Here is a 16,163-nt window from a genome sequence, read left to right on the forward strand (position 1 = left end):
AGGTAGGCTGGGTCGGAGCGGTAAAGCCATAGGGCTTATGGGTAAATAATAGGCTCTATTGTGTCAATTGTGCAGAGGGGATTTGGAGTCACAGTAGAAGCAGTCTGCTGGAAGGTGATGTGGCTGGTTGGCAGCCTCTAGATGGATGGATGGATGGATGGAAGGTTGGCATGGACAAAGACGGAGAGAGTGATGGGCAGAGGGGTGGGGTGTGGAGAAGATGGTGGGTAAGGGGTGAGGGGGTGCCAGGGTGAGGGTGAGAGTTGGGCAAGGGTGTCAGACTAGGGCTCTCTCTGCTGGTTGCCATGGACAAAGACGAGAGGAGCTAGGATCGGGTAGAGGGGTGGGGAGAAGATGCTGGGTAAGGGTTGTAAAGGGGATAATGGTAAAAGGTGAGGGTAAGGGGGTGAGTAGCAGACTAGCATTGGATCAGGCTGTCGACCCTAGTGGGTACTGGGTTTGATTAGAATTGTATGTATGTGTATGTAGGCCACTGTTCCCTCTGGCTCTGTGTAATTGCTTATAATTGAGCAGGCAGGGTGAGACATCTGCTGTGATCCATCTGTCTTTAATATTCACACACACACACACACACACACACACACACACACACACACACACACACACACACACACACACACACACACACACACACACACACACACACACACACACACACACACACACACACACACACACACACACACACACACACACACACACACACACACACAGTAGCTACTTGCATTTGTGTGAGTGTGTGTGAGCATTCATGTTTGTGTTTGTGTACGTGTGTGGTACACTTCATGCCGGCACACATGCCATTCCTCAGGTACTATTTGTCAATCATCCCTTCCCTCCTTCCTGTTCTGATACATTCTCTTTCCATGGCCACTTCAGTACTATACACAGACAGCAGAGCACTAGTGCCTTGGGGTTATGTTTCGTGACCAATAAGGTATGCAACAAGTTAGAAATTTGCAGGGAGGAGGAAAGGGGGAGGAGAGGGAAGGAGGAGCAAGGAGGGATGAAAAAATCCCTGGGGTGATGAAGTTCAAAGAGGGAGAGAGAGGGGGGAGGGAGGGGGCATTTTACCTAGCCTCAATAGACACGGATCTTGGGTCAGTTTTGTAATTTCCCCTCTAAAGGTTAAGGTTAGGATTTGGGGAGGGGATGCTGATCCGAGATCTGTACCGAAGGGAAACTGTATGGATATTATTTTCAGGGATGTCGTGAGACCATTTGTTCAGTACTATCCCTATCTATTCTGTATACACACACACACACACACACACACAGGAATTTCAGCTTAGTTTTCAAACAACTAGATTGTCATTCCATGATGCAGTGGTGAATGTAGTTTTCCGTTTTCTTTCTTTCTCTCTCTCTTTCTCTCTCTCTCTCTTTCTCTCTCTCTTTCTCTCTCTCTTTCTCTCGCTCGCTCGCTCTCTCGCTCGTTCTCTCTCTTTCTCTCTCGCTCTCTCTCTTTCTCCCTCCCTTTCTCTCCACTGTCAATCAATCCCTCCCTTTCTATGTAAGTAGGTTTAGTATTGAAGGACTCAAAAGCCTAGAGCGCTTATCTCCCCTGACGTGAGCATGATTTCAATAAACCCCATTTAATCTATATGGATCAGATGGAGATCATTACCGCCAAATAACTGAATTAGGACATTTAAGGTGTGCCGCAGAATTGTTTTATCCCATCAAGGTGTGCCATGGTTCAAAAAAGGTTGGGAACCACTGCAGTACAGTACGGTACAATACAGGATAGTATAGTTTTATACAATATAGTACAGTTTAATTCAGTAGAGTAGCGTACAGTAGAGTACAGTACAGTTTAGTTCAGTCGAGTACAGTAGAGTTGAATTCAGTAGAGTACAGTACATTCAAGTAAAGTAGAGTACAATACAGTACAGTACACTATGCTTTACTTTTCTCTACTTTACTGTGCTCTACTGTGTTGTACTCTACTGTACGATATTCTACTTTGCTTTACTGTACCGTGCACTGTATTGTAATGCATTGTATTGTAATGCATTGTATTGTAATGCACTGTATTGTAATGCACTGTATTGTAATGCACTGTAGTCTGCTGTGCTGGACTGTACTGCACTGTGCGTTCCAAACTTGTGAAATATAGATGTCTATGATTGGCTCAGATTTGGTCTGGTCCGGAATGTACCAAATCTGAACCCATAATATAGATGTCTTTGTTTTGGCCACATCAGGGCCGGTCCAGACTGGACCAAATCTGAACCAACATAGCCGTCTAAATCAAGGCCGGTCCGGACTGCACCAAAAAATGACCAAACAAAGACTTTCGGTCAGGACCAAAAAAAGATGTCCAAAAGACGTTGCCGTCGGTAAAGTCTTAGTGGGTTGAACGTGGCAACCCTTCAAAGTACAAACAGTGTAGTTATTCCCTCCATAAAGCAAACGAACAGGCAAAACGTCAGTACAGAGACAAAGTGGAGTCACAATTCAACGGGTCAAGAAGTATGTGGCAGGTCTACAGACAATCTATGATTACAATTGGAAAACCAGCTGTCTCAACTTGCTTCAAAATGTCTAACATTGTTCCAGGACCTAAGAAAGCCAAAGTAACTGAACTAAATTACTGTTTTTTAAATTGATTTAACTCGGAAAGTAAGTTAAGAACAAATTCTTATTTACAATGACGGCCTAACCCGGCGAAACCCTAACCCGGACGACGCTGGGCCAATTGTGCACCGCCCTATGGGACTCCCAATCACGGGTGGTTGTGATACGGCCTGGAATCGAACCAGGGTCTGTAGTGATGCCTCTAGCACAGAGATGCCGTGCCTTACACCGCTGCGCCACTCGAGAGCTCCTTGACTATCTCCCAGTAGCACTCACTTCTGTCATCATGAAGTGCTTTGAGAGGCTAGTTAAGGATCATATCACCTCTACCTTACCTGACACCCTAGACCCACTTCAATTCGCTTACTGCCCCAATAGATCCACAGACCATGCAATCGTCATTCCACTGCACACTTCCCTATCCCACCTGGACAAATGGAATACCTATGTGGGAATGCTGTTATTGACTATATGCACAGCCTTCAACACCATAGTACCCTCCAAGCTCATCATCTAGCTCCGGGCCCTGGGTCTGAACCCCGCTCTGTGCAACTGGGTCCTGGACTTCCTGACGGGCTGCCCCCAGGTGGTGATGGTAGGAAACAACACCTCCACTTCACTTATCCTCAACACAGGGGCCCCACAAGGGTGCGTACTCAGTCCCCTCCTGTACTCCCTGTTCACCCATAACTGTGTGGCCACACACGCCTCCAACTCAATCATCAATTTTGCAGACGACACAACCATTGTATGCCTGATTACCAACAATGACGAGACAGCCTACAGGGAGGAGGTGAGGGCCCTGGCAGAGTGATGCTAGGAAAATAACCTCTCTCTCAACGTCAACAAAACAAAGGAGCTGATTCTGGACTTCAGGAAAAAGCAGAGGGAGCACCACCTATCCACATCCATAGTGCCTCTTCAACCTCAGGAGGCTGAAGAAATTTGGCTTGGCCATCCTGTCGGGTTGTATCACCGCCTGGTACAGAAACTGCACCTCCCGCAATGGCAGGGCTCTCCAGAGGGTCCCTCTGCTTTTTCCTGAAGTCCAGAATCAGCTCCTTTGTTTTGTGCCCTCCAGGACACCTACAGTACCCGATGTCACAGGAAGGCCAAATAGATCATCAAGGACATCAACCACCCAAGCCACTGCATGTTCACCCCGCTATCATCCAGAAGGCGAGGTCGGTACAGGTGCATCAGAGCTGGGAATGAGAGACTAAAAAACAGCTTCTATCTCAAGGCCTTCATACTGTTAAATGGCCATCACTAAATGGCTACCACCCGGTTACGACCCTGTACCTTAGAGGCTGGAAGTTTACATAAGTCGGAAGTTTACATAAACTTAGGTTGGAGCCATTAAAACTCGTTTTTCAACCACTCCACAAATTTCTTGTTAACAAACTATAGTTTTGGTTAGTCGGTTAGGTCATCTACTTTGTGCATAACATAAGTAATTTTTCCAACAATTGTTTCTAGACAGATTATTTCACTTATAATTCACTGTATCACAATTCCAGTGGGTCAGATGTTTCCATACACTAAGTTGACTGTGCCTTTAAACAACTTGGAAAATTTCAGAAAATAATGTCATGGCTTTAGAAGCTTCTGATAGGCTAATTGACATCATTTGAATCAATTGGAGGTGTACCTGTGGATGTATTTTAAGGCCTACCTTCAAACTCAGTGCGTCTTTGCTTGACATCATGAGAAAATCTAAAGAAATCAGCCAAGACCTCAGAACAAACATTGTAGACCTCCAAGTCTGGTTCATCCTCGGGAGCAATTTCCAAATGCCTGAAGGTACCACGTTCATCTGTACAAACAATAATACGCAACTATAAACACCATGGGACCACGCAGCCATCATACCGCTCAGGAAGGAGACACGTTCTGTCTCCTAGAGATGAACGTACTTTGGTGCGAAAAGTGCAAATCAATCCCAGTACAACAGCAAAGGACCTTGTGAAGATGCTGGAGGAAACAGGTACAAAGTATCTATATCCACAGTAAAACAAGTCCTATATCGACATAACCTGAAAGGCCACTCAGCAAGGAAGAAGCCACTGCTCCAAAACCGCCATAAAAAAGCCAGACTACTTTTTGCAACTTGCACATGGGGACGAAGATCATACTTTTTGGATACATTTCCTCTGGTCTGATGAAACAAAAATAGAACTGTTAAGCCATCGTTATGTTTGGAGGAAAAAGGGGGAGGCTTGCAAGCCGAACATCACCATCCGAACCGTGAAGCACGGGGGTGGCAGCGTCAGGTTGTGGGGGTGCTTTGCTGCAGGAGGGACTAGTGCACTTCACAAAGTAGATGGCATCATGAGGATGGAAAATTATATGGATATATTGAAGCAACATCTCAAAACATCAGTCAGGAAATTAAAGCTTGGTTGCAAATGGGTCTTCCAAATGGACCACGACCCCAAGCATACTTCCAAAGTTGTGGCAAAATGGCTTAAGAACAACAAAGTCAAGGTATTGGAGGGGCAATCACAAGGGCCGGACCTCAGTCCTACAGAGAATTTGTGGGCAGAACTGAAAAAGTGTGTGCAAGCAAGGAGGCCTACAAACCTGACTCCGTTACATCAGGAGGAATGGGCCGAAACTAACCCAACTTATTGTGGGAAGCTTGTGGAAGTCTACCTGAAACTTTTGACCCACGTTAAACAATTTAAAGGCAATGCTACCAAATACTAATTGTGTGTATGTAAACTTCTGACCCACTGGGAATGTGATGAAAGAAATAAAAGCTGAAATAAATCACTCTCCACTATTTTTCTGACATTTCACATTCTTAAAATAAAGTGGTGACCTAAGACAGGGAATTTTTACTAGGATTAAATGTCAGGAATTGTGAAAAACTGAGTTTAAATGTATTTGGCCAAGGTGTATGTAAACTTCCGACTTCAACTGTACGTAGACATGGAATTACTGGTAACTTTAATAATATTTACATACTGCTTTACTCATCTCATGTGTACATGCTGTATTCTATTTTACTGTATTTTAGTCAATGCCACTCTGACATTGCTCATCCTAATATTTCTTAATTCCATTATTTTACTTTTAGATTTGTGTATTGTTGTGAATTGTTAGATATTACTGCACTGTTGGAGCTAGGAACACAAGCATTTCGCTACACCCGCAATAACATCTGCTAAATGTATATGTGTATGTGACCAGTAAATTTGATTTAATTTAATTTAAGTGGTCTGTTGAAAAAGCTAACATACTGGTGATAGTGATGGGAAATTCCGCTCTTTTTACTGACTCAGATCGTTTCGACACGTTTAGGAAAAATAACATATCTTTCAACTCATTTTGCTCATTTGTGTCAGTAATGCCCAGAGCAAGCAGGATCCCCTACCGGCGACCGATGCATATGACAAACAGTCCGGGGTCGGAGCACGTCTTTGGAGCTGCTGAGCCGGAGGAGCGTGTATCAATCCTGCTGTAGGACTCATTGCGGCCAGCACTAGCAGGTCAAACGAACTACTAAAATGAACGAGTCACTAGCAGGTCAAACGAACTACTAAAATGAACGAGTCACTCCTAAAAACGATTTATGACTCTCAAGTCAGTAGAAAGAGGTGTTTGCAAACTGCACTTCACTATAACATAAGTGCATGTGACAGATGGGGAGCAATAATGCACATTGAACAATGATTATTGTGATATAATGCTCACTTCATTGAGAACGTATGTGCCGTTGAAATATGGCCGTACTGGAAAATACGTATCTACACTTTTTAAAAATTCAGCACCTAAAATGCTGCTGGTGACATCTTTTCAACGTTATTTTGTGTACTGGGAACGATGTTCTTTTTCTCTTATTTTGCCGGCCAGGTCTGCACAGTCCAAAAAAAACTTAGACGTTCCCAATCCACCTCCTATTGCCCCCTCCAACTCCTATTGCCCCTTCCACAACCTATTGCCCCCTCCACAACCTATTGTCCCCTCCACCTCCTATTGCCCCCTCCACCTCCTATTGCCCCCTCCACCTCCTATTGCCCCCACCACCTCCTATTGCCCCCTCCACCTCACATTGCCCCCTCCACCTCCTATTGCCCCCTCCACAACCTATTGCCCCTCCACCTCCTACTGCCCCTCCACCTCCTATTGCCCCCTCCACCTCCTATTGCCCCCACCACCTCCTATTGCCCCCTCCACCTCCTATTGCCCCCTCCACCTCCTATTGCCCCCTCCACCTCCTATTGCCCCCTCCACCTCCTATTGCCCTCTCCACAACCTATTGCCCCCTCCACCTCCTATTGCCCCTCCACCTCCTATTGTCCCCTCCACAACCTATTGCCCCCTCCACCTCCTATTGCCCCCACCACCTCCTACTGCCCCCTCCACCTCCTATTGCCCCCTCCACCTCCTACTGCCCCTCCACCTCCTATTGTCCCCTCCACCTCCTATTGTCCCCTCCACAACCTATTGCCCCCTCCACCTCCTATTGCCCCCTCCACCTCCTATTTCCCCCACCACCTCCTATTGCCCCCTCCACCTCCTATTGCCCCCTCCACCTCCTATTGCCCCCTCCACCTCCTATTGCCCCCTCCACCTCCTATTGCCCCCTCCACCTCCTATTGCCCTCTCCACAACCTATTGCCCCTCCACCTCCTATTGCCCCCTCCACCTTCTATTGTCCCCTCCACAACCTATTGCCCCCTCCACCTCCTATTGCCCCCACCACCTCCTACTGCCCCCTCCACCTCCTATTGCCCCCTCCACCTCCTACTGCCCCCTCCACCTCCTATTGTCCCCTCCACCTCCTATTGTCCCCTCCACAACCTATTGCCCCCTCCACCTCCTATTGTCCCCTCCACCTCCTATTGTCCCCTCCACAACCTATTGCCCCCTCCACCTCCTATTGTCCCCTCCACCTCCTATTGTCCCCTCCACAACCTATTGCCCCCTCCACCTCCTATTGTCCCCTCCACCTCCTATTGTCCCCTCCACAACCTATTACCCCCACCACCTCCTATTGCCCCCTCCACCTCCTATTGCCCCCTCCACCTCCTATTGCCCCTCCACCTCCTATTGCCCCCTCCACCTCCTATTGTCCCCTCCACCTCCTATTGTCCCCTCCACAACCTATTGCCCCCTCCACCTCCTATTGCCCCCACCACCTCCTACTGCCCCCTCCACCTCCTATTGCCCCCACCACCTCCTACTGCCCCCTCCACCTCCTATTGCCCCCTCCACCTCCTATTGCCCCCTCCACCTCCTACTGCCCCCTCCACCTCCTATTGCTTTCACCGTGGACATACTTTCACTGGGATCACAGAATAACATTGTGTGATGTCTTTTCTGTTAAAAAATATAAAAAAGAGCTTGTTTTAATCCATCTAGCAGATGGATGCTTCCTGTACCCTCTTTAGAGAGCTACTGTAACTGCCTAATAGGGTCAACTCTGTCTCTGTGTTAGGTAAGAGGTCTCCGTAAAGGTGTTTGCTAGACAATCATTGAGACACGGAGGAAGACTGCGAGAGTTATGTCACAGTATTTATCAAAGTGTCATACCTTACAAACACCTTTACAGAGACCTCTTATCTATGACAGAGTAAAAATGTGTTCTATTTGGCCTTGGAGGGAGAGCGATGGAAGGGAAACAATCAGGCAGGCAGGCAGGCAGACAGACAGAGAGAGGGAGAGAAAGGGGTGAGAGAAAGTGGCCAACTTGTCTACCCCAACGATTTATATATACACTAGATGACTGATAGGGGGTGCTGTGTTGAAGCCGCCATGCCCATGCCATTGTAAAAAAATAATAATGGGAAGCTATATTTACATTTACATTTAAGTCATTTAGCAGACGCTCTTAATGTACATTTGTTTTTGCCACGTTTATTATATTACAGACAGCTTAATGCATACTTGTAAATTAAATAATGTGAGTTAAACATACAAATACAAAATCTTTTTTTAAATTCCTTAAAGTATATATTTTTTAGTTTACTAATGTTACTGTCCCCAATACAACAACAAAATATTTAAATACATGTAATTTTGTCCTTGAAATATTTAATTTAAGTACTGTAGAATTCTATTCACTCCTATGAAGGACTGCTCCCTACTGAGGAATGCCAATATGGCCGACCAGTCGGCCAAGACATAGCATCAGCAATCCAGTGTTTATATACATCATTGGACCAACTGCTACATACTTGTATGTTTAGAACCAGGTGTGAGGCCTTTAAGCAGATCACTGCCTACACCTAACCTCTCCCTGTCATTAAGACCTATGTAGATGGTTAGGGATAGAGAAGTCACCCTTAGGCACAGATCTAGGATCAGCTTACCTTCCCAGAAACCTTAATCACTAGGGGTGAAACACCCTAACAGACCTTGGATCAGGGTCTATGGCAAGTTCATTCTACTCTCATTGTAAGCAGCAGGGCTAGCATTAGCCGTTGGTATCAGCACCAGTGGGAGTTTGTGACTCAAGTCGAGTCTAACCACTGATACAAGGTCAGATTTGTATCTCCATATATGTCAGGGTTAGGGTCAAGAGGTAGAGTAATCTGATCCTAGATCTGTGGTTAGGGGCAATTTCGACATTCTTCTGGTTAGCTCTGGTCCTGGCCAGGTTGATAGGGTTGTGTCTGGAGACAGATGTTATATATCTATAGGACCAGGTGGTGTGGTGCAGAAATTACCCCTCTGTGTTTGTTAACTGACTCTGCCTTCCACTAATGGAGGGGTGTGTGAACACTGAATTTGCTGTCTGAGTGTGTCCATCACGTGTTTTTGAGTCATCCCAGTCGAGGAATTCACTAAAAGATCAGCCTCTCTCCTGACTCATTTTAAGAACCACTCTCCCCCTCCTCTCCTCACCTTCTCCCCCAACCGAATGTGCTCCCTGCCCCTCATCCACACCTCTACTCACCCTCTCCCCTACACCAAAGTGCTCCCTGCCCTCTTATTCAGCTGGTGTAAACTAGGACTATGACGATCACATGTCAGGGTGTTAGTTTAACCCTCTCCTAATCCATCCACCTCAGATTATTACTACCATTGACTTCGCTGCTTTTAACTGTCATCACCTGAGGGCAATAACTGCTCTCTGTCACCACCCTGTGGTGAAGGTTGGGTAATGCACGTTTAGATCTGTTGTAGCACTGTCTGTCTTGCACACATTTGTAGGGAAAATATCAGTTTAGGCAAATATACACTTGCAAACACACATACTGTGTAGTCTCTCTCTGTCTCTTTCTCAGGGCCAGAATATCACCATTTGAATCTGATACCTCCGTCTATAGCCACAAGCCTCAGCATGCCCACAGTGGAGTCTCTTCATTGCTATAGATTAAAGACCTATAGCACAATCACCACCACATCTAGCTACGTCTATATACTGAGGGGTTTTGTAGAAACTTGCTTCTTCGCCAAAATGTGCCATCACACCAAGGTTATTGTAGTAAACGAAAACTGAAACTTAAACTAATACTAATCATGAAAAAACAGCCTAGTAAACTGATAATAGTTTCAGTATAGTTTTAGTTTTTCAAACAGGTGTGTTAATTTTTGTATTAATTAACACACCTGTTTGAAAAACTAAAACTATACTGAAACTATTATCTTTGACTCGAAAACAAACTATATTCAAATAAAAACCATCATGAATTATGTTCAGTTTAACATTTTTACCTGGTCAAAACTCGAATGGGGATTTCAATGGCGTTTTCAAGCTTTTGGGGGGTTATTCAAACTACTGAAGCTGGTGGGTAAATGTGGCCAGGAGGTAGCTGTTTCAAATAGGCCTCGCTTGTGAATCACTACAGAGAGGAAGAGGACAAGCGAGAGGCTTGACTCTTCCCAAAATCTGCCCGCGCAAAAAATACAGCGAGAAGTGGGTATTTTTAGTATGGAGGTTAATGAGAGAATGTCAAATTTGGCAAAAAATAAAATGTACAGTATTTGCTCATTTGCTACTTCAGGCTTATTTGATAGAATAAGGTGAAGGTCCTTATGAATGTACTGATATAAGTGGATGCACGTGGCATTCCTGCAACTTTGAGAAAGAGTTGTGCCTGTTGTTCACACGTGTATCTGCCCTCTCATTGGCTAGAATGTCTGTGCCTGATCCCGCGTCCTCACCTCCTTTGCAGACATTTATTCTCATTATTAGTGCGGTCAGTCCAGTATCTTGTCAGTATATAGATCATCTTTGATCACAATTACTAGTTATCACTAGCTAACGGGGGAAGATATAAGTAAAATTAATATAAAAACACAGAACTATAATAACCTTGCATCACAGGCACAGGCACGAACACACACACACACACACACAGAGATAAAACTAAAACAAGATGGACACCTTGCAATGTGTCATTGAATGTTCCCTCACGTTTAAACTCCCTCTCACCTCTCCTCCTCCTCCCCAAAGGTCACCTCTGCTTCCCTTTCTTTCAAGGACTTCCTATGATGTCATGTATTTGGTCATGGAAGTTAACATCCCCTCTTTCACCATCTCCTCTTCTTTCTCCCTCCAGAAGAGGAGTCCTCTTTTGAGGATATAGGACACTCCAAGCTTAGGTCCCTTCTCACCATGTATTTCCCCTCTGTGTCTCTCCAGGGGCGTCCAGGGGCCTTGGGGCCAGTAGGACCCAGTGGACCAGAGGGCTTCCCAGGTGACCAAGGGCCTTCAGGGCCCAAAGGAGAAAAGGGTCACGTCGGACTCGGGGGCCCCTCTGGGCTGAAAGGAGAAAAGGGGCCTATGGGCGTACCAGGGTTCCCAGGAACCGACGGAGTCCCAGTGAGTATTGTAACGTACGCACGCACGCACACACGCACTCACACACACCCTAACCCTATCTTTCTCTCTAGGGTCACCCAGGTGCGGACGGTGGCAGGGGTCTACCGGGAGCAGATGGGTGCAACGGTACCCAGGGAGAACCAGGTCCCAGAACTCTAAACAGTGGAATACCTGGAGCTCCAGGACTCTCTGTGAGTAACATCTATTATCTGAACTGTCTACTAGCTACTGTACTATTATCGTCTGTAGCTGTAGGTTTGTCCTCTGTAGCTCAGTTCATCCAGCAGGGCTTTTGCAACGCCAGGAGAGTGGGATTGATTCTTTGCACCACCCGTACGTAAAATGTGTGCACTAAGTCGTTTTGGATAAAAGTGCCTGCTACAGTGCCTTCAGAAACTATTCTCACCCCTTGACTTTTTCCACATTTTGTTCTGTTATAGTCTGAGTTTAAAATAGATTACGTTGAGATTTGGTATCACTGGCCTACACACAATACTCCATAATGTCAAATTGGAATTATGTTTTTAGACATTTTTACAAATTAATTAAAAATGAAAAGCTGAAATCTCTTGAGTCAATAAGTATTGATCCCCTTTGTTGTGGCAAGCCTATACAGTTCAGGAGTAAAACTTTGCTTAACAAGTCACTTAATAAGTTGCATGGACTCTGTGTGCAATAATAGTGTTTAATATTATTTTTTTATGAATACCTCATCTCTGTACTCCGCACAAACAATGAACTATTAGGTCCCTCAGTTGAGCAGTGAATTTCAAACACAGATTCAACCACAATGACCAGGAAGGTTTTCCAATGCCTCGCAAAGAAGGGCACCTATTGGTAGATGGGTAAGATAGAAAAAAAAGCAGAGATTGAATATCCCTTTGAGCATGGTGAAGTTATTAATTACACTTTGGATGGTGTATGAATACACCCAGTCACTACAAAGATACAGGCGTCCTTCCTAACTCAGTTGCCGAGGAGGGAAAAAATAGCTCAGTGATTTCACCGTGAGGTCAACGGTGTCTTTAAAACAGTTACGGAGTTTAAAGGCTGTGATAGGAGACAACTGAGGATGGATCAACAACATTTTAGTTACTCCACAATACTAACCTAAATTACAGAGTGAAAAGAAGGAAGCCTGTACATAATACAAATATTCCAAAACATGCACATCCTGTTTGCAAAAAGGCGCTAAAATAATACTTCAAAACAAATGTGGCAAAGACATTTACTTCATGTCCTGAATACAAAGCGATATGTTTGGGGAAAATCCAACGCACCACATCACTGAGTACCACTCTTCATATTTTCAGGCATGGTGGTGGCTGCATCATGTTATAAGTATGCTTGTAATTGGTATGCTTGTCATCTTTTTTTGCTGCGCACAGGCAAAATCTTAGAGGAAGACCTGGTTCAGTCTGCTTTCCAACAGACACTGGTAGACAAATACACTAGACTGGAGTTGCTTACCTTAGACGACATTGAATGTTCCTGAGTGGCCTAGTTGGAGTTTAAACTTAAATTGGCTTGAAAATGGCTGTCTAGCAATGATCAACAACCAACTTGACAGAGCTTGAAGGATAAAAAAAAAATGTATTGTGCAATAGTTGTACAATCCAGGTGTGCAAAGCTCTTACAGACTTACCCAGAAAGACTCCCCTCTGCAATCGCTGCCAAAGGCGATAATAACATGTTTTCACTCAGGGGTATGCATACTTATGTAAATGAGGTATTTCTGTATTTCATTTTCAATACATTTGCAAACATTTCTAAACACATGTTTTCACTTTGTCCTTTGGGTGTGTTGTCTGGGAGAGATAAACATATATATGTATTTCATCCATTTTGAAATCAGGCTGTAACACAGCAAAATGTGAAACAAGTCGAGGGGTATGAAACATTTCTGAAAGGCACTGTAAATGGCGTATATTATCATTGTTCTTATTATCATTGTCGTAGAGTATCTTTGCACTGTAAGACGAAATGATCTAGTGTAGTGCGTGTTGGACCAGACTGGATTCGCTGTGGGCAACAACCTTCATTTACATCAGTACTACATGACTGTAACGAGAGTCATCTAGTAACAGCTGATGGTTAGAACGCTGGGCCGGTCAACCAAAGCGTTGCTGGTTTGAATCCCTGAGCTGACTGGTGGTGGTGGTGGAGGTCTACATGGAGTGAGCTGGCAGCCGGAGGGTTACAGGCTTTAATGTGCTATGATCTCTCTCTCTCTCTCTCTCTCTCTCTCTCTCTCTCTCTCTCTCTCTCTCTCTCTCTCTCTCTCTCTCTCTCTCTCTCTCGCTCTCCATCAGGGTCCCACTGGTCCTAAAGGACAGAAGGGAGAGCCTGTATACGTTGGACTCAGTGGGGTAACACACACACACACATAAGGATATTATTTTGAGAAGTTTGACATTCCTTCCTCTCCCTCCTTCCCTACCTCATCTTTCCTATTCTGGAGATTGTTTAGAGAAAGGGAGTTGATGTTGTTGCTATAATCTCATCCATTGAGGTCAGTCTGACCTGAAACGGACTCTCCTTCCTTCTTCCCTACATCCCTCTTTCCCCCAAGTCTATGTTTATAATGAACTGGGGCCAGTTGTTTAGCTCAAAGTTTATCATGTGTCCTTACAGGGAGTTCCTGGACCGGATGGTGTACCTGTAAGACATCTCATTACTATACATCAATATACTGGATTTCTTTATGCATAAGTAGTGTATTCGATAACTTGATGTGTTCCTGACCGGGTTGTATGTGTTCTGTGTTCCTGACCGGGTTGTATGTGTTCTGTGTTCCTGACCGGTTGTATGTGTTCTGTGTTCCTGACTGGGTTGTATGTGTTCTGTGTTCCTGACCGGGTTGTATGTGTTCTGTGTTCCTGACCGGGTTGTATGTGTTCTGTGTTCCTGACCGGGTGTATGTGTTCTGTGTTCCTGACCGGGTTGTATGTGTTCTGTGTTCCTGACTGGGTTGTATGTGTTCTGTGTTCCTGACCGGGTTGTATGTGTTCTGTGTTCCTGACCGGGTTGTATGTGTTCTGTGTTCCTAACCGGGTTGTATGTGTTCTGTGTTCCTGACCGGGTTGTATGTGTTCTGTGTTCCTGACCGGGTTGTATGTGTTCTGTGTTCCTGACCGGGTTGTATGTGTTCTGTGTTCCTGACCGGGTTGTATGTGTTCTGTGTTCCTGACCCGCTTTTCTGTGTTATGTTTCTCTCCGTAGGGTCCTAAAGGTCCAGACGGAGGTCCCGGTGACTTCGGCCCTCGAGGTCCTGATGGATTCCTGGTACGTACACACACACACACGCACTCACGCACACACACATGCACACACACACACACACGCACACACACACACACACATGCACACACACACACACACACACACACACACACACACACACACACACACACACACACACACACACACACACACACACACACACACACACACACACACACACACACACACACACACACACACACACACACACACCTGTCTGTGTTGATCTAGATACAATATACCATTAATATACTGTATATGCTCAGTATATTACAGGAACTATGTTATCCCAAACAGTGGCATGACAACCTTTGCGTTACACAGAGTGTTTGTCATGTTTAATCTACACATTGGTTAATAAGACTAAAGCCAGTGACTTGGGGGAATATACCTCTCTTATTGTCTCTTGATGACTGTCTATTTTACAATAGAATCTAATAGATCTAATAGATCGGTCTTCTCTCCGACTGACTTCCTGTCTGTGTTGTGTTGTTTTTCTCCAGGGTGCTCCAGGCCCCCCCGGTCCCCCTGGCCCTGTAGTAAGTACTGGACAACAGTAGATAGGGGAAAACTCCTGACCCTTCAGTAGTTATAGGCCTGGAGTTTTCCTGCTCTGCTAACATGATACCCCTGGCCCTGTAGTAAGTACTGGACAACACTACAGTGGTGGAAAAAGTACCAAATTGTCATACATTTTACTCAAGTAAAAGTCACTCAGCAAAATACAGTACAACTTGAGTAAAAGTCTGAAGGTATCTGGTTTTAAATATACTTAAGTATCAAAAATAAAAGTATAAATCATTTCGCATTCCTTATAATAAGCAAACAAAACTGCCCGATTGTCTTGTTTTTACATATTGATATATATAGCCAGGTGCATTCTCCAACACTTTTGTGTTTAGTGATTCTGTCAGTGTGTGTGAATTGGACCATGTTGCTGTCCCGATGAGCATTAGAAATGCAACAAGTACTTTTAGGTGTCAGGGAAAATGTGTCAAAAGTACATAATTTTCTCCGGGAATGTAGTGGAAAAGTTAATGTTGTCAAAAATATAAAAAGTAAAGTACATATACCCCAAAAAAAGACATAAGTAGTACTAAGAGTTTAGCTAAGTACTTTACACCATGACAAATGCTATGCATACTCAGTCCATACTGGGGACCTTTGTTACTGGTGACTTATATGCAGACTGGTATAATGACAGAACCAGTCAAAAGTTTGGACACATCTACTCATTTAAGGGTTTTTCTTTATTTTGACTATTTTCTACATTGTAGAATAATAGTGAAGAGATCAAAACTAATAAATAAGGAATCACGTAGTAACCAAAAAAGTGTTAAACAAATCAAAATATATTGCATATTTTAGATTCTTAAAAGTTGCCACCCTTGATGACAGCTTTGATGACAGCTTTGATGACAGCTTCGATGACAGCTTTGATGACAGCTTTGATGACAGCTTTGATGACAGCTTTGATGACAGCTTTGCACACTCTTGGAAT

At 44.6% G+C, this 16,163-nt stretch overlaps 1 protein-coding gene across 1 annotated transcript in view; it reads left to right on the plus strand.

Moving 5' to 3' along the window:
- LOC124014575 (collagen alpha-6(IV) chain-like) overlaps window positions 1-16,163 on the plus strand; it is a 186,653-nt gene that overhangs the window by 112,472 nt on the left and 58,018 nt on the right. The window contains 6 exon segments of the mRNA XM_046329734.1: window positions 11,201-11,380; window positions 11,452-11,571; window positions 13,693-13,749; window positions 14,015-14,041; window positions 14,603-14,665; window positions 15,166-15,201. Of these exon segments, the coding sequence (XP_046185690.1) occupies window positions 11,201-11,380; window positions 11,452-11,571; window positions 13,693-13,749; window positions 14,015-14,041; window positions 14,603-14,665; window positions 15,166-15,201 (483 nt within the window).

Source organism: Oncorhynchus gorbuscha, linkage group LG25, assembly GCF_021184085.1.
Source record: "Oncorhynchus gorbuscha isolate QuinsamMale2020 ecotype Even-year linkage group LG25, OgorEven_v1.0, whole genome shotgun sequence".
Classification (NCBI taxonomy): Eukaryota; Metazoa; Chordata; class Actinopteri; order Salmoniformes; family Salmonidae; genus Oncorhynchus; species Oncorhynchus gorbuscha.